Below are 22,587 nucleotides of genomic sequence, written 5' to 3' on the forward strand. Positions count from 1 at the left end.
AAATATAAGAGAAATTGTAATACAAGTGAAGGCAATATGAGAAGCAAGGAAGTAAGTAGATGAACAGAGAACAGAGAAATAGAAGAAGAAGGGAGGAGTAGTAGAACAGAGGAAAAAGTAGAAGGAAAAGAAAAGAGAAGAAGAGAAGAGGAGGAGATAGAAGAAAGAGAACAGGAGTTTAAATTTTTTGGCGACGTGTCGTTAGACAGTCTAAGGACGGAGGCGCTCTTCTTCGATCCATCCATTGCTCCCGGCCCATCCTACAGCTACGATGTCTCTACGCTTCATCCCCAGGATTCTTAGGCATATCAACAATTTTTATGGTGGGGGATCATCCCCAGAGAGAGGGAACTACTTATAAGGAGAATCCTTATAAGGTCTTGTTCAAATATTTCTAAGTTTTAAGTCGTCTCAAGAGAGGTGACACTTAAAAATATTCTTACAAGTTCTGACCTGTTGCTGAAATGAAAGATGGAGTACACAAATCATACAGGATACCTTAACAATTTTTATAGTGGGGATCATTCCCTGAGAGAGGGAACTCTCTTCGAAACCTGTACCTGAAATGATAGATAGAGGTATATACAAACCATAAGTCAAAATCTTTCTTAACATTTTTTTATTAACAAATACAATTTGATACAATACAAGTTTAGATTTTACCAGTCAACAAAATACATGTCGCCATATTGAAACAGGACTTACGACCTGCTTAGCTGCGCACATATAAACAAGTACCACTTCCTACAGTTCTACCGGGATAAAGAAATTAGCAAATAGCACAATTTCAAAGTCATTGAAAATGGAAACAAATATACAGGGTGTTACAAAAGGAAAATTGAAAGTGCAAACAGAAAAACATTCAAACACTACAAATATCGCTCGTTTTTCCCCGATGTAAGGGAAACTAAGCTACAGGGTGTTACAAAAAAAAATACTAAGTGCCAGTAGTTAGAATCTAATAAAAGTCAAAGCAAAAGTTTCAGGGATGTGAAGGAAACCGATTATACAGTGTGTCACAAATAGAAAATTCAACGTTCAAAGGGGAAAGCATTTAAACACTACAAATATAGCTCGTTTTCAACCGATGCTCCGGAAAACTAATAAACAGGGTGATACAGAAAGAAAATTCGAAGTGCAAAAAAGAAAGGCCTGAATCAACAGCTGAAGCAAAATTTTCACAGACATAAAGAAAAGTAAATATACAGCGTGTTCCAGAAAGAAAATCCCAAGCATTAAAACAAAGAACGCTCAAAACTCGCAAATATTGGCTATTTAGTGCGTACTGTTGGGAAAATTTTGCGTACAGGATGTTACAAAAAAAAAATTTTAAAAACTACAAATATGGTCAATATTCACATCATGACGGGGAGATTTATAACGAAACAACTATTTCTTTGAAAATATTAAGATATACGGACTAAGATAGCAAAAAACGATTCAATGTATTGGATTTTAGATGAACAAGAAACGTTTTAATTTAATGGTGCTTAGGAGTGAAATTCGATTAAAAACGTTTACATGTTCAGCGAAAAGAAGAACGAACCGACGGTGGACGGCAAAGTGAGCGCGGTCAACCACATGAATATTGTGATCTTAATAATCCTAAGATAAGTTTTTAACACATTATTTGTAATAATTAAATCAAGCATGTTATTTTCGATAACGGGGCTATGAATTCTAAGAAAAATGCTATGTAATCTGCAAAATTAATATGCCTCAAATGGAATAATCAATTTAAGTTAAACCGCCTTAACTTACAGCGAAAAAAAGTGATTACACACCTACCAGTGTCTTGATGAAGAGATGTTAGATCCAGTAATAAATCTTATCAACTGAAAACTCGCGCAGAGATTAACAAACACTTAATTCCTACTTAAGAACACTTTAACCGCCACAACTCATAAGAAAAACATATCTTGCTGATAAAAAAAGAATAGATGACGATTAATTGAATAATAGAAGTCTGAAAACGCGTGGCGATTCGAGAGACGCGTTCGCGGAACACGCGGTGAGGCGACTGCCGTATGCGCAGCTCGTAGCCAGATACATAGCAGGTACGTAGCGATAATACGCGTCAGTCGTACAAAAAGTTGTTTATACACAAACGTACTTGAGAAGAGAAACGTAGTTGAGAAGCAAAAAATAAAAATTTACAATATTGCAATAACACACATGCACGAAATCTACTTTTACTCTCTATAAAATAGGCTAGTTAAAATGGCAATCTAAGAGTTGAAATTTTAATTCCTAAGAAAAAATGGGCAAGGAGGGGAGGTGCTTATTCATTTTTCTCGATGATTATGAAAATTTAGAAAATTCTCCATCAGGTAAAAATATAAAATAATTAAAGTTCCTGGGCTAAAAGGTGCTAAAACAATTGAATTTTATGAATACTAGTCACTTCTACCGCAACCATTATATGGTGCCCTGAATCGAGTTACTTCTACCGCTACCTTGGTACGTTGTCCTGAACACGAGTCACTTCTACCGTCACCCCCTAGGGTGCTCTAAACCCGAGTCACTTTTACCGCTAGCCTCATACGGTGCCCTGAATCGAGTCACTTCTACCGTCACCCCTACGGTGCCCTGAACACGAGTCACTTTTACCGCTAGCCTCGAACTGTGCAAAATCCCGTATATATATATAATATCTCGTAAACTAAATGCGATGGCGAGGAACGAATTGAAAATTCTTAATTTACGTCAAATTCTCTATAAAATAAGCTAGTTAAATAGAAAATCAAAGTGATGAAAAAGCAATTTATAAGAAAAAGTGGGTAAAGGTAAGCTGCATGTTTGGGAAGTTTTACAAAATTTAAATAATAAATTACCTGTAGGTATTCTCGCCTTGTTCACCAAAATGACACGACTTGAGAAGACAATGATGATAAATCGCGATTCAGAAACATTCCACTCCCGCACCATTAAAACGAAAGAAACCGAGTGATGATCCATCAAATATATCGCAATATGCCAAACTAAGAGCTGCAGGCGCTCCAAACTTCAATAACGCGTTTCTTCGGATAGTTTTAAAACAAGCACATAAACATGATAACAAATTACAAAATTTCAGGGTGGCATCAAAAAAATGTTTTAAAAAGAAAACCACCTGGAACTTCTTCCGTTTATAGTTGAATGTTAAGGGAAAATTATACAGGACGATACAAAAAGAAAATTCAAAGTTCACGTAGCCAAACACCTGATATATCAAATTATGATAATATAGTATTTATGTTACACACTATCTTACGTTTTCGCAGGTAAAATATTATTTAAATATCTTGATTTAAATTAACTATTAAATGAATACATGAAACAAAACCACTAAGCATTTTTGGCCGACGGAAGATATCCGCAAGTCGGCGGTAAACACGTGCGTATCTTGTAAACCCAATTCTAAATTATATCTTTGCTGACCGATTCTAATTAAACTACCGACATAAAATCACAAGAAACGCAATTAGTCGCCACGAAGAGACCACCACACAAGTAAACGCGTGCACACCACGTCGAAGCACACGATCGACTAAGTAAGAAATGTCACAAACAGTGCTGAGCGCGCCGGACTCACTGCGTTGTTGGTTGTAGGTACACAAACACCGATAAGAATCGAAGGGGAGAACTACGTACAATGCATGTTGTGGATACAGTCTACTGCAATGAAAAGATTTGATATTACGTACTTTCTTATTTGTATAAACAATATATCCTAAAATCCAGAAATGAAGGCAGTCTATATTAAAAGGCAGTTTCGGAGATAATCGCTCCCCTTTACACATTTAGCGATTATTTTTGAATTTTTACTTCACGTAGTTAATATATTTTATTATCTAGGCTAGCGGTAAAAGTGACTCCCATTCGGAGCACCGTACTCGTGTTTCGGGCATTAACCGTTTACAACTTTATTTACAACTTTAGTGAAACCTGCATTTGACATAAAAAGAGACATCTTTTGCCATTTTTATAACATAATCTTTTCTTTAAACTTTTGATGAAATGTATGTCGTTTTTCAAGAAATACTCGTATCTAAAGTTTGATCCTGTTTTTTGACCAAAAATAAATTATTAAAAAAAGTTCGACGCTGTTCTTCGACAGAAATAATTTTAAGGAAAAAGGTTCGACCCTGTTCTTCGACTGAAAAAATTTTAAGAAAAAAAGTTCGACCCTGTTCTTTGACCGAAAAATATTTATTAAAAAAAGTTCGGCCCTGTTCTTCGACCAAAAAAAATTTTAAGAAAATGATATTTGAAGGGTGTTTTAAGGCACTTTCAAAGGGTTTATAGAGTAAAAAAGGATGCAAAGTGTAGAGGGTCTCTCTAGCTTAAACATGACGTTAAGAAACTGCAAGAAAATCTAATAGTTCACGAGATACAGGGCATTTTCCACCTCATGTTTTCAATTTTTATAAAATTGTCAAATTTTGATGGGCATTTTAGGGCACTTCCGGAAGGACTAAAAGGTTTAAAGATATGCATCTAATAAACGAACTCTCTAGCTCTATTCTGGGGTAAGAAAACTCTAAGAAAGTCTTTTAATTCACAAGATACAGAGAATTTTCCACACCATGTTTTAAAATTTCTTTAAAATAGCTCATTTTGAAGGGCTTTTTAGGGCACTTCCGAGAAGTCGAAGAGGTTGCATCTTGTAAAGAAAACTCTAAGAAAGTCATTTAGTTCAATAGATACAAAGTGTTTTCCACACCATGTTTTCAAATTTTCCCTTAAGACGTTTTATAAGAAAAGAGCTCGCCGATCGTTTCTTTCGCTTTACTGTTACATTGTCATAGCGGTACACATATATTTGATTGTTTATTATTCGCTTTTTGTAAGTTTGTGTTGTTTGTCTTCGGACAGTTGGGACGCAGTGTGCGAAAGCCGCGAGATCGGATAGTATTTAAAGACGCGCGCAGCGCGCACATCACCGAGATGAGTCTAATTAACCTCTTGGTTAACGATTCCCTATCAGAATTCGAAAAAACATGCAAATAACCCACAAGATTCCAGAGATATGACCCAATTTCCACAACAAGACTAGAAAAATGTTCAAAATTGTATAATATTGTGAGCGATTTTAATGCACTTCCCACATTATTTTTTGGGGCGGTGAATGTGATCAGATTTCCACGATAAGTTTTAAGAAAAGTGAAACATTAGCAGATTTTAAAAGCAATTTTCAAGTAGTTCCCGCCCGATTTCGAGAAACGGCAAGAGTGCATTGCTTATAACAAGTCTGGCGCTATCAAAATATCTAGGTTTATCGAAATAGCGTAAACGGTTCCCGAAATACTCGTATGCCCTATTTCCACATCATGCTTTAAGAAAAATGAAAAATTACCAGATTATGAGAGCAGTGATTCGGCAGTCCTGCCCTGAGTTCCGGGAGCGGCAAAGAACAATCGAGTTCAAAGAATTTTTAAGGTGTCGCCATGTAATTTCCGAAATAGTACCTGCGCATTGTATAAGCCAGACACTCCAAGGGAACACGAAAAGGTATAATCTCTATCCATAATATAACACCCACATATCACACACGAATTTATTAATATTGAGTTCCGCCAATGATCAATGCAATAGTACAACTCCATGTACGAGTATCATTGTGTTGAGTGCACAAGGAACGGCCGACAACAAGCACTGACCGCGCACGCGAATAGACTGAGAGCTGCAACGTCACCGACTTGCGTTACTGTGCAATCGCGAGACGCGATAAGAAAAGAATATACGAGTATAAACGAACGATATTCGCATCGTATAGAACAAGATGAATCAAGGTATAATTCGTATGCATAGCCTCTTTTCGAAAGTTTTGCAGTTATTTTACTTTGGGAAATATTCAATGTCATTAATTTTCATTGGGTTAGCGAAAAATTCTACATAACATTATTCCCATTTGGCGATTGAAGAAACCTTCTAAAGTTAACAACGGAATACACATTGTAAATATATATTTCATATATTCGATTATAATTTATCGTAGTCGCTTTGCTTAATATATTTAAAACATGTAATTGGCATTCTTTAAACAATAACACAAACTTAGTAAGTACTTGGTATGCTTGTAGAAATATTATCATAATAAATTACAAATTATTTAACACATATTTAGCATCCTTGGTAAGTAATAATAACACACAATTAAAATAGAGTTAAGGAGTAATCTTAACAGTTTGACATACATAACTTGTATTTTATACATACATTAGTGCTTGTAGCTATTGCACAACACTTAGACATTTAGACAAACAAAGTCATACAACAATTTGATGTAACTGATTTTCAAAAATTATTATTATCAAAGAATATTTGCACTTTAAAATTTAAACTTTGCATATTTAACAACAATATTGTATTTTCATTAATTATTCAAGTGCAACACTCTATATATCCTTTACTTAGATGATACCATTACCATTACTATTTGACACTTCTTCCATACTAATAACCAATTCTAATGATAAAAAATGTTTAAAATTTTTAAAACGTTGACTAGTCAAAAAACTAAATTTGGAATAATAGGCCCTAATTTTAAAATTTATTAGCATTATTTTATATTTGGTCTATGGCCTCTTATTTTTAGCTGTAATTTTATATCAGTTTTGATTTAATTGATTGATATCCTTTCAAATGTCATTCCTTGGTGATATGCATTAGGCTTGTATATATTCAATTTTAATTATAAATAGTCTGTGCCCTCTGCCTACAAAAATCTCTCTAAATTTCATTGAGTTAGCATTTCCTATTCTATGCCAAAGTCGTTTTTGTAGCTCGTGTGTTTTGGTTTTAGTATTAATACTGAACATTTGTAAATTCAATATAAATTTTTATCAGTTATTGATTATTATCAACGTTACATATTGTTGTTTTCAGTGTATCTATTTCATATTAATATATACAGGGTGATTCTAGCATGATGAATATTAATTTTGATGATATCACCCTACGTAATGTTTATTAACATATGAACACTAAAAGCATATTGTTTTTATAAATTTAAATGTGTATTTGATTTGTTTGTAACAAATTTTAGGAAGCCTTGTTTTAAATTCAGCAATATTCATTTTCTTGAAACGGTCAGTGGAATTACCTAATATTTATTGTTCAATTGGTGTTGCAGGGAGGACATTGTTGTGCGGGTTTGTTGCTAGCTGTTTGCGCACGCACATAATCTTGTACACTGAAACGATTTTCATCGTGTTCTCCTGTTTGTCGAAATTTTAATTCTCTAGAAAAACAAGTATTAAAAAAATATTAATTTCAACTTAATAAATTAATAAGAATAAAATTCAATACCTTGCAATTGCTAAAAATGCCAATTCAACATTCTGTCCACTTTTCGCCGATGTCTCCATGAAAGCAACATTATATTCGCGCGCCAAGCGCTCTCCCTCCTCCCGACGAACGGCGCGATCCACCCCGGCGTCGGCTTTGTTACCTGAGAACAATAATAAATAATAAATAGCAATTGATTTTCCCGTAAGCCTTGCGGAATTCGAATATCAGAGATAAATTTCATTAAATTTATTAAAAATATCGCTTTATATAGCCGACGACTTTGAAAATCAATAATAAAGTCCATTGAATGCCGGTAAGTATAATAATACCTGCATGGATAATAATGTAGAATACATTATTCCGGAATTAAAAGAAATACTTACCAATGAGCATTATAACAACGTCGTCCTGAGCATATTCCCGGATTTCACCTAACCACGCTCGAATGTTGTCGTAACTAGTTTTGTTCGTCACATCGTACAATAACAATAAAGCTTTAATCAGAAAAAACAATTAATTTTACAATCAAGGTTGTGGTAAAAATAGTATTTATATTAAAATAGATAGAGTTAGTTACCGTGTGCATCTCGATAGTACGCATGTGTGACACTGCGAAATCGCTCCTGTCCGGCAGTGTCCCAGATCTGTAGTTTTACACGCGTTTGATCCACATTGACCACCTTGTTCTACAATAGGTGCATTACACCACCACCATCCCAGGAGGTCGATCGACATCGACATTCCGGAACAATGTTCAGTTGATTGCAATTGTTGATTGTTTGCGTGGTGTGGCGAAAAACGGACATGTAAATTTGAAACGAGAGAAAATCAATGAGCGTCTTTCAATTTTATCAACACCCACGAATATAGCACAAAACGATGCATACATCACGCGACATATCGATATCAAACAGCATACATCAATCATTTGTTTGTTCGAATATATACTACAGGTATACACAGTTATACAGTGTGTTCATAGTACAGCAACAAATAGCGTGAACTAAGTGAAGATGTCTGGCAAAACTTAATTATAAATTTTAGAATTGATTTCAAAGCAAAGTTTCGTACCAAGTTGACAACAAACATATCATTGAGCCAAGCGCCACCTAGCGACAAACAAAAGACATTTTTGTTTTATTGGTTATGTACAGCACATTGAAACATCAGTTGCTTTATAATTAGCGACATTTAATGACAAAACAATCAACATCGGGGTTATTTTACATTTCTTGTTGATTCATCAAGCGTATGCGCTTACCCGGAAGTCAATGCCTACGGTGGAAATGAAATTGCCGTAGAGAAAGAGTCCGTCGCGAAACCTCACCAGCAGACAGGTCTTTCCAACGCCGGAATCTCCCAAGAGCATTACCTTGTATTTAATTAAACATAATTTAAAACAAAACAAAAATACGAACATAAATGTATATTGAATTGTCTACAATAAACAGGAAAACAGTTAATTGGCTGCAGCTTCCGAGAAGTTAAATGAATCAGGAAACTGGAGATTTAAACTTTTTGCCTGGGCATTGAGAGTTCTATAGAAACGTTTAATTGTTCCGATGGCGCCAATTAAACAGCGAAGGGAAACAAAACGTGGCATTTGCCACGTGTGCCCGGGTACACATGTAATTTTATAAAAGCTCTATTAATACGCGCAACAACTCTACCCTGGTATCATAATCAATGGAACGTTGTTTTTTAATTAATTCGCTTAATTAAAATTTACGTCATACATAATTTTTCCGTTGTATAACTTAATTTTTACTTTGTGTGAGCAACTAATATGTCCGATTATATAATACACGTTGTGTATAAATATTCAATATTCAATTTGATGCACTCTGGTGCAAGATATCTGCAACACTGCAAACAGTGTGAAATTGCATTCTGAAGCATATATGCAGTGAAAGATGCAACCAAATATACGCTGCCAACCGCCCCGGAATGCTTATGATACATCTTGCAAGTGGCAGCGATGAGAGTCGCCGGAGGGTTTTATTAGTTAATTAGCGCCGAAGTGCATCGCGACTTGATCGTCATCATTGCTATCGCATAAATTGAGCTGATCAGATTTGAGAGCATTTCACAGCCCGGATGCTGCAATTTAAATCGAGAAGCAAACCTGAAGCGCAGCACGCCGCACTGTGCACAAGGCACTAAGTGCAGTTTAAATCAATTATTTGCTCAAATATAGAATTTCATTCGACAAATGCTATCAAAATGCAGTAGATTAACTTTGTGCATATTTACTTTTAATTAAACGCAAACTAATAATTACTAATCATATTAACATGTATTATGAATCATTTTTCATGGAATTAACTAGCAGTTTATATACATTGTGTATCAGAAAATTTGATTTGTTCTACAACGAATTGACATTCTCTGCAACACATTGTACACGTTAAATGAATATTATGTTGTCTACGTCTCGCCAGACGAGACTTTCCCTTATCCTGATTGATTCAATTTGCGTCTGAAATCTTTTTTTCAGCTTATGCGTGCTTCACATGCGTCAATCTTCTCAGAAAATAACGAAAAAAATAAAGATTTAGGGAGTCTTGATTTGAACAAATTATATTTCGATTTTCGTTTATTTCCCGTAAGCTACGATTTCTTTTATTTCTCCTAAAAGTATTTTTATTATTATTTGCGGCTACTATTTGATTTTGGGAAACTCAGATCTCAAGTTACCTTTTGTACGATATCGTATTGTTCGGAGTCGTCGCGCTTGAGCGATTGCCTGCGCGTGGCAAAGCAGAGCATCGGATCTAATGACAAACCACCACTGGATCCTCTGCTACCACCGCCGCCAGCATCCACCGTGTCGTCGCCATCGCCACCGTCTCCATCACCGTCCACGTGCGGCTTCACCTGTACCACTTTACGCACATATGTCTCTTCATTTAACATTTTTACCGTTTTTATCACTCAATTAATTTTTTTAATCATCAAATACTGTAATACTTGTAATTCACTTTCTTTCATTTGTTATCATGCAATCAACGTCTAATAATAGTTGAAGTCTTGTAATAAATCTAACATGTTTACACATTTCTAGTCAACTAAATATATATTTTACTTTTGTTATTGTACACTTTTATTGTTTTTTATGTCACTGCACTTTTTGTGCTCGTTAAAAACTTGTGCAAGTTTTTTATATTTAATGCTGAACGTGATTTTCTTATTATTGCAAGTTACAACCGTTTCACTTGTTGATCGTTAGCAGTTTTAGCTGCGTTTTAATTTAGGAGTTCGTGTTCGTATTGCGTTCGTTACTCGTGGCCAACACGCCGCAAGCACCTGTGCTTCGACGCTGTCGAAATCCGAGGGCGATAATAAGTATTTTTTCGTTATCAGCAACGCGAGCGTCGCGAAACGTCACAGCGCACGTAACAAACACACCAAACCATTGTTCATGTATGTATATGTGATTATTTGTTTTCCAACATTTCCACAAGCAAATCTGACTAATCTCACAAATTAACCTGCATGTTCATCGCAATATACAATGATATTTAGATAATTAAAATATTTTAATTAAAAAGTTTTGTTTTATTAAATTTAAATTTAATTGTGCTCAGTGTAAAATTTTTCAAACACGCACGTTTCGCGTCAACGCGACCAGACGACTGTGAGTTTGCGACGAATGAATACCACCCCCACGTCCGTTCCTACTTCCACTACCCTTACGCGGCGACTGCGTGGGTAGCCATCGCCGTCTTCATTGCTTTACGAAATTTCCGCGTCGTTTCCGTCCCCAAAATCGTATCTAGGCAACACCAACCGCATGACCAAAAATAGTACTTTGCAAATTACAGGATGCAAGTTGTCGCCTGCATGAACAGAATAAAAATACGTTGTTTTAAATTTTAAGCGAGTTGATTATTATCGTATCCATGACAACCGCTTAACGATCAACGACTACCCACGTAACATACATATTTCCGGTTTAATACGCGCCGGTAAATGCACGAAATTGCGCTTGTCACGCGTCGTCAAACACTAATTAATTGCCGAATTCATGTTTGCACATATTTGGATTAATTAACATGTCAAAATGTTTAAATTATGATTAAAATTATTGATTTTAGCTATAAACTATAGAGAAACAAACTTTTGCAATCTTCATTTTAATTTATATTTTATTTTATTTAAAGTTTGGTTAACTTTGGTTCGAAACTTTGCTATTTTAAAAAGTATTGCAGAATTTAAATTAATATATATCATGGATGTAGATAAATCGAATGTAAAACTAATAACGAAGTTTTAAGTAATCTTTCATATAAAATGCCAAACATATCAATCATATTTTTAATTTGTTGCCGACTTGAACTTTTTGTTAATTTAAAATGTTATTTTTAGCACTCACCGTAAAACCAATTCCAACTGTGGCCGAAAAAGTCCCCGATGAGAATTTCCCCGTGTCGAATTTGACGAGCAGGGAGGTTTTGCCCACACCACTATCGCCCAGCAATATTGTCTGTAAACAAATTGAAATAAAAAATAAACAAACACCCAAATAAATTAAAAATAAATGAATATCACATTCATTGTCAAAACTAAATTATAGGATTCATAACTCAAAAGAAGTGAAAATAATAAAATAATAGCGTTTACTTTAAATATAAGTTAATTTTGCAGGATGACAAAACATCAAAAAAAAAAAACACAAATGAGAGACGCCTAATTGAAAAATATTGCATTTTCTTTAAGCATTTCCAGTTTTATTCTTTGTTTCTGGCTCTTTAGTTCCACTTGTACGCATTTATCATTTCATTCCACTTTGTTTTATTTCAAGTCGCGTCAAGCACACTCACCGACTCAACGTCGGACGTTATTTTTATTTGGTTAATAATTTATTCACGGTCTAGGTGGAATTTCATTTCTAAGTTTCCAAGCGAAATGAATAAGATATAAAGAAGAATACGAATAAGTAGCAAAAAAAATAAAATAAAAAGTCTAATGTCACGTTAAATAATCAAAAAAGTCATAAATCGTTAAAATAAATATTATTCTACTTACCTTATGAACAACTTGTTCGGTATCATCAATGTAATCAGTCTGACACATGCGTAGCACCTCTTCAGGTGGTTTATAATCTCGATACCCAGTGGGTGAAGGATGTCGTTGTTGTGAATTTGCATCCACCGCCAAAGCACTTGATTCGAAAACGTCGTCATCCATATCGTCCATTATATTCACTTATTTTAGGTATTTTTGTTATTTCCTTTTCAAATTCGTCAATAAATGCTAAACATTTTCCTGAAACATAAGAAAAACACAGTTGAAATATAAAGAAAGTATCGACTAAAATACTTACTAATTTAGTTTTATTTATTAAAATTTGTTCGTTTTGTCAAAGAAACAACTTGGGTCGGTGTCGTCGGTGCGCCATATGCCTACGGTACGCGATCGCAACATAACCTAGTTTCATGTTATCGACTCAATTAGGTGAATACGAAGCATTACAAAATAATCACCACTGGCACTGACTGCACTTGTACTTGTTAGTTATCTACAACATTTCAGCTTTTACACTGTGACACACAATGAAATGATATTTTCTTGGTACAGTTCGTTCAGTTTACGCAGTTTACATCAATGAAACACAACTAATCGATGGCGGCAGGCGCCGAAAGTGTGCCAGCGTGTGGTGGGAGCGTGCACGCGCATTCTTCAGGTGGCAGCCATGTTGGTTCGCCGCCCCCGTAGGTCAGGACACAGGATCAATGCCGCTACACCAATACACTCACACACACATATATATATAAAACGACGTCAAAAGTATTGCTTATAAAATTGTTTATTAAGTAGTTACTACTTGTTTTTTTATTAATTTATGTTTGTTATTGAGTTATTTTGCATTCGTTAAAGTTTAGAGGCTTGTTTCGCCATGGACCAATCGTAATCGCCTTAGCTCACGCTACCAAAACACGTGATAGTGGATCTAATACTGGAATTAATTAGTTATTCATTTATTCAGTCAACAAACAACTTTGTTGCTTTACCTAGTTGATATCTAAATGTTCAACAAAATATTTATAAAATATTTTTGTGTGAAAATTAATCTTTTCACTCAAGATTAAAATAAAAAGCATTTGCGTTGACATCTTAAGTGAAAATTTTACGATTGTCACGTTGTATTTCATTAAGCTTTTTTAAAAATGCCAAGTTAATGCGTAACAACAGATATAAAACGTTTTTAATGCATAATTTTAAGGTTAAATATATAAAAAATTAAAAATATTCCTAGGGTATTATGGGTTGCCTACATTTAACATGAAAAAACATATTTTAACTTCTAGTAAAGTTAAAGTCTCTTTACAAAAAATTGCTTTTAAAAGATAAGAATGCAAAACAGCGCAATATTCATTGGAAATGTCGCAATTAAAAGTTTAAACCCAATAAAAATAAATTACAAAATATTTTGCATTCTTGCAACGATGTCAATTAATTTTATTTTTGATTGTTATTAGCTGTACGCGTAGTGAGTAGTTATATGTTTTTCAGTGCGTTGCTATCTGCTGCGCTCCTAAAGAGTTTTATAACTTCTATAACTTTGTTATGTAAATTTTTCCGGATTACTCGATTACCTTGGCTTGCTGGTCATCGATAAGAAACCGTTTCAATATCCATGTAATATATTAATCATTGTGGAGATGGTGGATGTTTTTCTATGATTTCTGCGCTTTTGAATTGATAATTTGTTGATTCGGTGTAGAATGTGAAATTTGAATACGATTTGAATACTCGTTTAGCTCTTGTTTTTCACGCTCGCGATGGCTTCACTCTTGGTTGGTAACAGTTGCTAGCAATAATTATCGGAGACGTCATCGACGGTGCGTTCAAAAGTGTATAAAAAAACTGCAGAATCACATTCAACTTTAGTTTCAACGCGACTTTCAACGCAACAAGAAAACAACTGTTAATCAAGTATAATTTAAGTGCCTTTTGGATTAATTGGAAGTAGATTTTCTAAATCCGGTGCAAAATGGTAATTTCTTCAATAATTATTTTAATACAAATTAATTTTTTTTTGTTTTCAGACTTCGTACACTGATAAAGGACCCAAGGTTTGTAATTATTTATCAATTTGCATTATTTTACTATTTTTATTATTTTTTAGCCAAAATATGGAAAATTTCTCTGTTTTGATCATTTAACATTTTATGTTGGTAATGCTAAACAGGTAACATACTTATTTTTACATCATTACTTGGTAATTGCATTATTTTTTTAAATTTAGGCTGCGTCTTATTATATTACCCGAATGGGCTTTGAACCATTAGCGTACAAAGGTTTAGAAACAGGATCCCGGAAGTACGCAGCTCATGCCGTGAGACAAAACAAGGTACATTTTCAAATATCAGTATAAAAATCGCTAAATTTACTGTAAGAGCACATAAAATCTGTACGTCACTAGCGACACCTTCAAATAACTGCATGAAACACGTAAAGTGAGCCCTTTGACCGAAGTCTGTAATCGATGTCTTTTAATCGATTATATTAGATTAGTTTGCCCTTTTCATACCAGAAGTCATCACACATACTACATCTATGTATAAATAACTGGCTAATAAATTAGGTTAACAAACTAATTTAAATTTTTTTTTTTTTTTTTGAAAGATTGTTTTTGTGTTCGTGTCGGCATACGAACCAAACGAGGAAGAAATCGGTTATCACATGATGAAACATGGCGATGGTGTACACGATGTCTCCTTTGCTGTGGAAGACCTTGATAATATCATGAAACATGCTAAATCTAAAGGCGCTAAAGTTATTCGTGACATTTGGGAAGAATCTGATGCTAACGGAAAAGTTCGAATGGCTACAATTAAAACAGTATGTAAACAATATTGTACCAAACACTATACATTTTGAAGTTTTTTTTTTTTTAATTTTTATAGTATGGAGATACTCTACATACATTCGTAGATCGTTCCAATTATACTGGACCCTTTTTACCCGGATATGTCCCTTCTGCAGTAGACCGTCTATCTAAACTTCTTCCTCCCGCTAAACTCGACTTCATTGACCACGCCGTAGGCAACCAACCCGATTTACAGATGGAATCCGTTGCAAAGTGGTATGAGGAAGTGCTACAATTCCATCGTTTTTGGTCAGTAGACGACAGTCAAGTACATACTGAATTCTCGGCCCTGCGTTCGATTGTAATGACCAATTATGAAGAAACCGTTAAGATGCCTATCAATGAACCAGCACCGGGTAAGAAAAAGAGTCAGATTCAAGAATATGTTGAGTACTATGGCGGAGCCGGTGTGCAACATATCGCCCTGAACACTCAAGACATTATTACTGCTGTTAAGAACTTGCAAGCGCGTGGAATGGACTTTTTGCAAGTTCCGGATAGCTACTATGACTTGATTCGTGAACAGTTGAAACATAGTCCGGTAAAAATCGCTGAAGACTTGGATACTTTACAAAAGTTGAAGATTTTGATTGACTACGATGAAAATGGGTATTTGCTGCAGATCTTTACGAAAAACATGCAGGACAGACCTACTGTATTTTTGGAGGTTATACAACGCAGGAATCATAATGTAATTATATAATTCTATTAAATATTTACATAAAATAATGTTTTTATTTGTTATGTTAGGGATTTGGTGCTGGAAACTTCAAGGCACTCTTCACAGCTATCGAAATCGACCAAGCCAAGCGAGGTAATTTGTAAGCTATCAAAATGGCGACGCAATACTTAAACTAGTAACATTTATAACACTAAAATATAAATAAAAACTGAATTAACTTAAAAAATGTTTTTAATACTCTTAATAAATATTCCTATCTTATTAAATCACAATAATTCTTAGTTTACTTAAATTAATTACTTTTTCAATATATTTAAGCATTCTCACTAGAACTCCTACTTCTTCGATTTTTTTGTTGTGCTTTATTGACCCACAATAAATTATCACCGCTAAAATAATCCTCGATCTGTGCTAAAGTCTTTCCTTTAGTTTCCGGTAACATAAGATAAAGAAAAACACTTGCTACCATTGAGGAAGTTCCAAAAACCCAAAAAACTCCCTGCATCCCAATAAATTTCCTTACAAATGGAAAACACTTAGCCACTCCAAACAAGAAAAAATTGAAGAAAGTAAACGTCAAACCACCTGCGAAACCTCTAACTCTAAGCGGGTAGAGTTCTCCAATCATTACTCCCGGAAGAATCATGAAACCTACTGTGTTCAAAGCTACGTAAATTAAAACTCCAACGGAAACCGCATATGATGATAATATTGAGGTTAAGTTTTGATTTAAAAACACTGCGATTGCAATAGCAGATATCCCAGTTCCTATACCGGAAGTAAGCGCTAGTGTACGTCGACCCATTAATCCTAAGAAAATAGTACCTACAATAGTAAATGTAAATCGTACACCTGCCGTCAGCACAGCTGCTAGAAAACTATCAATATGATTTTGTGGTAAATTTGAGGTTATGTTTGCGGTTAAATTAACACTAGTAATAGTAGGTTCACTTGATTGACCTAAACTTGACAAGATATCCACCGCATAGAAAACAATCAGATAAGTGCCAGAAAGGACCTGCATCACGTTGAAGACGTTGATGATTATAAAAGGTTTGAGTGCCGAAGGTTGCAAGAGCAGTTTCCATGTGGAACATGTGGAAGAATCTGAAGAATCGGTAGATTCAACGCGAGATACCAACTCTTGTAGTTCTTGTTTAGCCTAAAGTAAAAATTGTATAAAATTTAAAAATATAGTTTAAATAACATTTGGTGTTTGTTACGTTCGTAAAATAAGGATACATTCGATATTAGGAGTGCATGCGAGAGCAGAGGTTATGAGAGCCATGAGTGTGAAGCGTGTTAAGAGAAGAAGAAACAGGTATAGCCATGTTGAAAAGGGAAAGAGAAGAAAAGTAAAGAGATACAGAGATAGCGAACGCGGTTAGATCGTGTGTGAGGTAAGATATACAAAGTGTTCCATGAAAAAAATAATTTAAAGTAACATATAATTAAAAATTATTAAATTATCAATTAAAAACGAGTTTAATAAACAAATATTTCCTTGAAGGAAAAATTTTAAATTATTTTTCTTTTAACACACTGTATATATCATGCATTAGAACCGAGTTAGACACGCATTGACAGACACGCTCTATCCTCCATCCTCACATATTCCCCGCCTTGTTTAACATAATACTCCAACATGTTTCTATCACACTCAAACAAATACTAATATTAATGTTGTCTCTTACTATGCATGCAACTTTCATAGATTCTATTTCTCGTTTTTATTCCCGTGTATAAAACGTGTCTGGTGTTGCGTGCATGCATTTGCATTGCGTATATATGTAATATTCTAACATGTATGAAGCAGGAGCGCAGAGAAGACCGTAGGTGGTTCACACACGCGTTATCTACGCGCGTGCAGGTCGCAAAACGGGGAATCGATAACCCGCGACGAGGATGCGAGGCGTTTCCAGCGCTTTCGATGTGTTCGCTGCTCATGAGTAGAGCATACATTTACACGAACACATGTCACGAGTACACATAAGTGAAAAGCAGTGAAAATATACGATAACAGGAGAGAAGCATGAAAAGAACAATGAAAATTGCATAAATAAGTGAATATCAATAATGAAATAATTAAAATGATTACGTTTTACTTTAATTATGAGTGAAAATTGTGTGGGATGTTGAAAACTATTAATTTTTATTTCATATTGTTTATTAAATAATAAAGTAGTGCTAGTAAGTGAATTTGTTATTAAAATAATTTTAAACAATTTAATTCATAAATTAAGTATGAGTTTAAATTGTGATTGTAGGTTTTAAGAAAATTGTGTTTGAAGTTTTTAAAGTTTGAATTTTTCTTGTGTAATGTTGGTTGCCTACGTTAAATCTCAGAACCTACAAAAAATGTTTTCTTTTTTTTGATTTCACTTGTTTTAATTGTTTTACTTTAATTGTTAGCTCCTTATTATTCCTACAATATTAGCATTTCATTCGACGAATTCGACGGAAAATGAATAAAAGCTTCGTTTATGCGTCGAACGACGAATCGATTCGACGTCGGCGCAACTTGCGTCGGAAACAAAGGAAATTTAAATGAGATTGAAGCAATTCAAGAATTTCGAGAGATTCAAGTAAAGGAAATTGAGCAAATGCCAATTAAACGTAAGTTTGCAAACATTCGTAAGCAATTCTCATTCCGCGCATTCCTATTCCAATTATAACTCAATTATTTCATTATCCCATTATACCAATTATTGTATTTTTCATTTTTGTTAATAATAATTGTTGTAATTTTATCGTAAAATGAATTAAATTACTTTCAAAAACTTCTCATAACTATAATTCATACAATTTAATAATGTGTGCTTATCAATGTTTCATAATATTAATTTTATATGACTTTATATTTCAATTTATAATATTGAAATATGAAATTCCCATTTGGCAACTCATAAACTCACATCATGAATGATATTGCGCGGTTATTTCTAGTGAATACCGAAACTCCGGCCGTAATTTGTTACAACGTGTATTATTTATATTATTTATATTATTTATGGTGTGCCAGCGTGGAAATATATAAATAAATTGTATAAAATAATACCAGGATAGCAGGATGTTGCGAGGATGAAACGCGAACGAAAACGCGAACGTGAACCGAAAACACACCAACACGCAGATAAGAGTACAAAACTCGTTCACGAGCTCACATTCCCACCCACAGTCGAAAATTGTAATTTATATAAATATGAATATGAAAATAAATAGTATGTCGCATGCAAATGCTGTATAATATAAGCGACTAATTATTTTGAGGATTTCAAGTGTAATATGATCGAATTTGCAACAAAAAATAACTTAACATGATTTTATCGGTTTTTGTTGCGATAGGCAACTTTATGAGCATCATTATAAAATGAATATCATGAATATCATCGTATTAAAATGCCAACTAAGCGTTTTTCTTTCTTATCCCCCTTCGAAGACTTTTATTTTGCATAAATTTTGCATGCAAATCAGTTTCGCCGCGACCTCAAGACACCGCAGACGATAAATCATAAATCAAGCGAATGATGTGAACGCAAATCAAATGCATGCGTAGTTAAATTGTGTTTTGTCAGCGAAAAATTAATTTTAAATTAACTTACTTGGATTACATCTCCTCCTCTCAGCCAAATCAATGCTTCTTTTGCGTCTTGGTCACGTTGTTGTTTTACTAACCAGACTGGACTCTCGGGTAGAAAGAAGAAAACTATTGCGGCGAATAGTGGCAGTAATGTGCTCAAACCTAATAAGAATTATAAATATGTGAGTAGTGATTTTAAGGTTATATCTATAAGTATACCTGCAACAGTTCTCCAATCCAGAAAAGTCCCCATGGCGTACACTAAAAGTATCCCAAAAGAATAACTTGCAAATGGAATACTACTGAAGATTCCACGTACATGAGGTTCAGATGTTTCACCAATCAGTACCTTTTAGTACAATAGAAATAACCGGTAAATTTGTGCATTTAACCTCAAAGTTTATGAAGCGGTTTCATGCGGTGAATATTATATGGTTAATCTTAAATAGTCTTACTTGACCTGGAGCAGCACATAAACCCGCAGACATTCCAGCAATTAATCTGCCGATGAGAATCAGAGCGTGATTATGAGCGAAACCAATCAAAAGCCAGCCGATGACCAAAGGTAATGCAGAAATCTGCAGTGCCGACTTGCGCCCGCATCTCTCCATCAACACACCGCTCAGAAGTGCACCTAAGGGAGTTGCAGCCGAATGTACACTAGCTAAACATAGAAAATTTTCAAACAAAGCAAAAACAAATTAATTATTCAGTATTTAGAATTAATAGTAGGCAAATTAAATCGGTATATTGTCTATTATTGAGGATTAATAGTATTAATGGTATTGAATGTGCTTTAAGGTTTGATACGTTAGGCTTAAAGATCTTTGAATTGAGATTAATCTCCTTCATTTAAATGTGTGCAGTGCTGAATCAAATTGTCATGAAAGTCAATGACCCGTCCGGTAATACTAAACCATTTAATTTATTGCTTTCAATCTGCCCATTCCAAATGCAAATATAAATGTAGACAACTAAAGTAACATTTAAATAAAAATTGCACAATCAAATAATATAAGAAATCTATCAATATTGACTATAGTGTAGATAAAATAAAACAATAAATTTTATCTAAACATATAACAAGCGTGTTGCCGCAACATTTAGGTCAATGAGAAGGACATTCCAACAAGACAAATATCATATTGTTTCTGTGAAACAATAAAAAATAATAATTTGCCAATATTTAATATAAACATTTTAAAGGTCTTTGCTATTTATATTAAATTATAAATATTTACGAATGCAAATATACGAGTATATCAAAAACATTGAAATGTAAAAGAATAATTGTGATGAAAACTTACCAATCCAAGAACCAATCTCGTCGTCAATTAGCAAAGTGTCGTTTGAGTTCTTGAGTTGCGGAAGCAAGATGGCGGAATATCCGATTGGCATTCCGCAACTTGCCGAACTCAACATGACAGCCATTGTTACTAAACACTAAGCAAATCACAAAATAATCATTTAATTATTAATTATTTTATTTATTTAAGACTTACTTGTGCAAATATACTTCTTGGAGAAATACTTTCCTGAGAACTGCTTTGTGAATCGTTTAATAATTTCGTGTGTGTTATATCATGACTTAAACGGCAAACAAAGAAACAAAATAAATAAATTTCTACTTAATAATAATAATAATAATAAAATAAAATTTTAAATGAACTCACTTTGATTTTGACAGTTTTGCATGCGAGAGGGACATTTTTCTTTATAATTGTTTATTGTTTAAAACTTCGATACTAGTTGGTGTTTATTTTTATATTATATATATAGTTTTGATTAAAGTTTTTAACTTAAATAGTTTTTAGTGTTAACAAGTTGATAAGCGTGGTGCAAGCACGACTGAAAACTTTCGCGTTGTCGCAACGTGTTTTGTTGACGATTGTTGCCCCGCTACCGAAGCGAACCGGCGTTGTTTGCAATGTTTACGTCTTCAATCAGACATTAATTTTCATTGTCAGCATGTTTCCAACTTGCTATCTTACACTCACACACGCAAATACTTTCTACACACAAAGTAACATCAAACGGATTCGATTCATTATTACTACCTGATATAAAACAACCTTACTCTCAAGTACCTTTCTTCATTAGACCTTTGTTAATAGTTTTGTAATCATTAATCATAATGTTATTATAACTAAGATAACAATTACAATCTTTACAATCATTTCATTACTTATCTATCTTCAAAGGCGGCTGATCAAGTGAAAATAATTGAAAAGAATAACAAATTCAAAGTAAAAAAGATATTTAGATTGATGGATTTTTAATAAATATAGAACCATAGCGCCATCTAGTTCTGATTTTGAAACCTACAAATTTAAGACTATTTCCTCGTCTCACGACAAGATAAACTTAATAATTCTTATTATTATAAAGGAAGCATTTCCTAGAAATGTCTACGTGATTATACATCACGTTCTGCCTGCATATAAATTACTTGACATTGCGAGACATTGCAGGACAATGAAATGATAAGATGACAAAATTGTTCGCTGCACTTCAGCAATTTATCATATTGCATCGGCTTACGTGCATTTCCTCAGTGGTACCTTTGTTCCTGGAAGTTAAACTAAATTTATACACTGAGTGTAATCAAAATAATAATTAATATATAAAAAATACAATGGTTGTAATTAATATTAATACTTAATAGGTATTAATTATAATGCTTAGTGATAATGTTTAATTTTGTGTGGAATTCGAGAAAATTCTATAAAATCTGTCGATATTTGTGGATCACAAATCAGGAAGCTGGAAGAGGAGAACGAGGCGAAGCTCTGACACATTGGCAGACGACGGTAAACGCTGGTGACGCTCGCGCGGATTAGTTGCAATCAAATGGTCAAGATCGGGCGTACTTGAATATCCAGGTCAACGCGGTACTTCCGGCAAATCAACGAGTATTGTGACAACGGCGACAACGACGGCGCAACCGTGACCTCCACGAATCAAAAAAAAATCCACCAATTATTTTGATACTTAGATACTTCCCACGCAGTCATAAGAAATAAACCAAAACTTGAACTTATAGAAAAAGAAAGTCTCTCAACGTAAAACAAAATAAATTTATAAATAATAGATACTTAAATTTATTATTCATTAAAAAATATTAATATCTTATCTAAAGGTTATAGGTTATAGGTTAATATTAGTACTTTAATT

The 22,587-nt window shown here is 34.0% G+C and overlaps 3 protein-coding genes across 5 annotated transcripts; 1 reads left to right on the plus strand and 2 right to left on the minus strand.

The window, feature by feature from the left end:
• Positions 1–5,933: 5,933 nt before the first annotated feature.
• LOC135789382 (ras-related protein Rab-37-like) lies at positions 5,934–12,958 on the minus strand. 3 transcript variants are annotated; one of them, XM_065299176.1, is made up of 8 exons: positions 12,602–12,958; positions 12,304–12,543; positions 11,651–11,761; positions 8,537–8,647; positions 7,853–7,961; positions 7,659–7,769; positions 7,294–7,435; positions 5,934–7,225 (listed from the first exon to the last, which is right to left on the minus strand). In XM_065299176.1, the coding sequence occupies exons 2-8, from the start codon at positions 12,472–12,474 to the stop codon at positions 7,102–7,104; spliced, it is 879 nt and encodes a 292-aa protein (XP_065155248.1). In that variant the 5' UTR covers positions 12,475–12,543; positions 12,602–12,958; the 3' UTR covers positions 5,934–7,101. The 3 variants fall into 3 exon arrangements, with proteins under 3 accessions (XP_065155248.1, XP_065155250.1, XP_065155249.1); XM_065299178.1 differs by lacking the exon at positions 8,537–8,647 and having other exon boundaries at positions 12,602–12,948; XM_065299177.1 differs by lacking the exons at positions 11,651–11,761; positions 12,304–12,543; positions 12,602–12,958 and adding an exon at positions 9,973–11,193.
• Positions 12,959–14,125: 1,167 nt separating this feature from the next.
• Positions 14,126–16,059, plus strand: LOC135789311 (4-hydroxyphenylpyruvate dioxygenase-like). Its single transcript, XM_065299097.1, has 7 exons — positions 14,126–14,275; positions 14,328–14,354; positions 14,408–14,470; positions 14,528–14,632; positions 14,908–15,123; positions 15,189–15,842; positions 15,902–16,059. The coding sequence occupies exons 1-7, from the start codon at positions 14,273–14,275 to the stop codon at positions 15,974–15,976; spliced, it is 1,143 nt and encodes a 380-aa protein (XP_065155169.1). The 5' UTR covers positions 14,126–14,272; the 3' UTR covers positions 15,977–16,059.
• Positions 16,060–16,107: 48 nt separating this feature from the next.
• LOC135789310 (facilitated trehalose transporter Tret1-like) lies at positions 16,108–21,250 on the minus strand. Its single transcript, XM_065299096.1, has 7 exons — positions 21,087–21,250; positions 20,916–21,000; positions 20,721–20,856; positions 19,869–20,077; positions 19,633–19,762; positions 19,436–19,575; positions 16,108–16,995 (listed from the first exon to the last, which is right to left on the minus strand). The coding sequence occupies exons 1-7, from the start codon at positions 21,119–21,121 to the stop codon at positions 16,147–16,149; spliced, it is 1,584 nt and encodes a 527-aa protein (XP_065155168.1). The 5' UTR covers positions 21,122–21,250; the 3' UTR covers positions 16,108–16,146.
• Between the last annotated feature and the right edge of the window lie 1,337 nt (positions 21,251–22,587).

The sequence above is a fragment of the Atheta coriaria genome, unplaced genomic scaffold (genome assembly GCF_025399875.1).
Source record: "Atheta coriaria isolate IRGN ID8LTWV9N9 unplaced genomic scaffold, Caltech_Dcor_3.1 hic_scaffold_3_pilon, whole genome shotgun sequence".
Lineage (NCBI taxonomy): Eukaryota > Metazoa > Arthropoda > Insecta > Coleoptera > Staphylinidae > Dalotia > Dalotia coriaria.

Bases quoted from the DNA above. Each gene is read 5' to 3' on its own strand.
- LOC135789382 (XM_065299176.1), bottom strand. From the start codon at position 12,474: ATGGACGATATGGATGACGACGTTTTCGAATCAAGTGCTTTGGCGGTG. The intron at 11,762-12,303 runs GTAAGTAGAATA...ATTTGTTTACAG, and splicing joins CCGAACAAGTTGTTCATAAG to ACAATATTGCTGGGCGATAG. The intron at 7,962-8,536 runs GTAAGCGCATAC...CACCTATTGTAG, and splicing joins CCGTAGGCATTGACTTCCGG to AACAAGGTGGTCAATGTGGA.
- LOC135789311 (XM_065299097.1), top strand. The intron at 14,355-14,407 runs GTTTGTAATTAT...ATTATTTTTTAG, and splicing joins ACACTGATAAAGGACCCAAG to CCAAAATATGGAAAATTTCT. The intron at 15,843-15,901 runs GTAATTATATAA...TTGTTATGTTAG, and splicing joins TACAACGCAGGAATCATAAT to GGATTTGGTGCTGGAAACTT.
- LOC135789310 (XM_065299096.1), bottom strand. From the start codon at position 21,121: ATGTCCCTCTCGCATGCAAAACTGTCAAAATCAAA. The intron at 20,857-20,915 runs GTAAGTCTTAAA...TGATTTGCTTAG, and splicing joins CAAGAAGTATATTTGCACAA to TGTTTAGTAACAATGGCTGT. The intron at 19,763-19,868 runs GTAAGACTATTT...TTGTACTAAAAG, and splicing joins TATGTGCTGCTCCAGGTCAA to GTACTGATTGGTGAAACATC.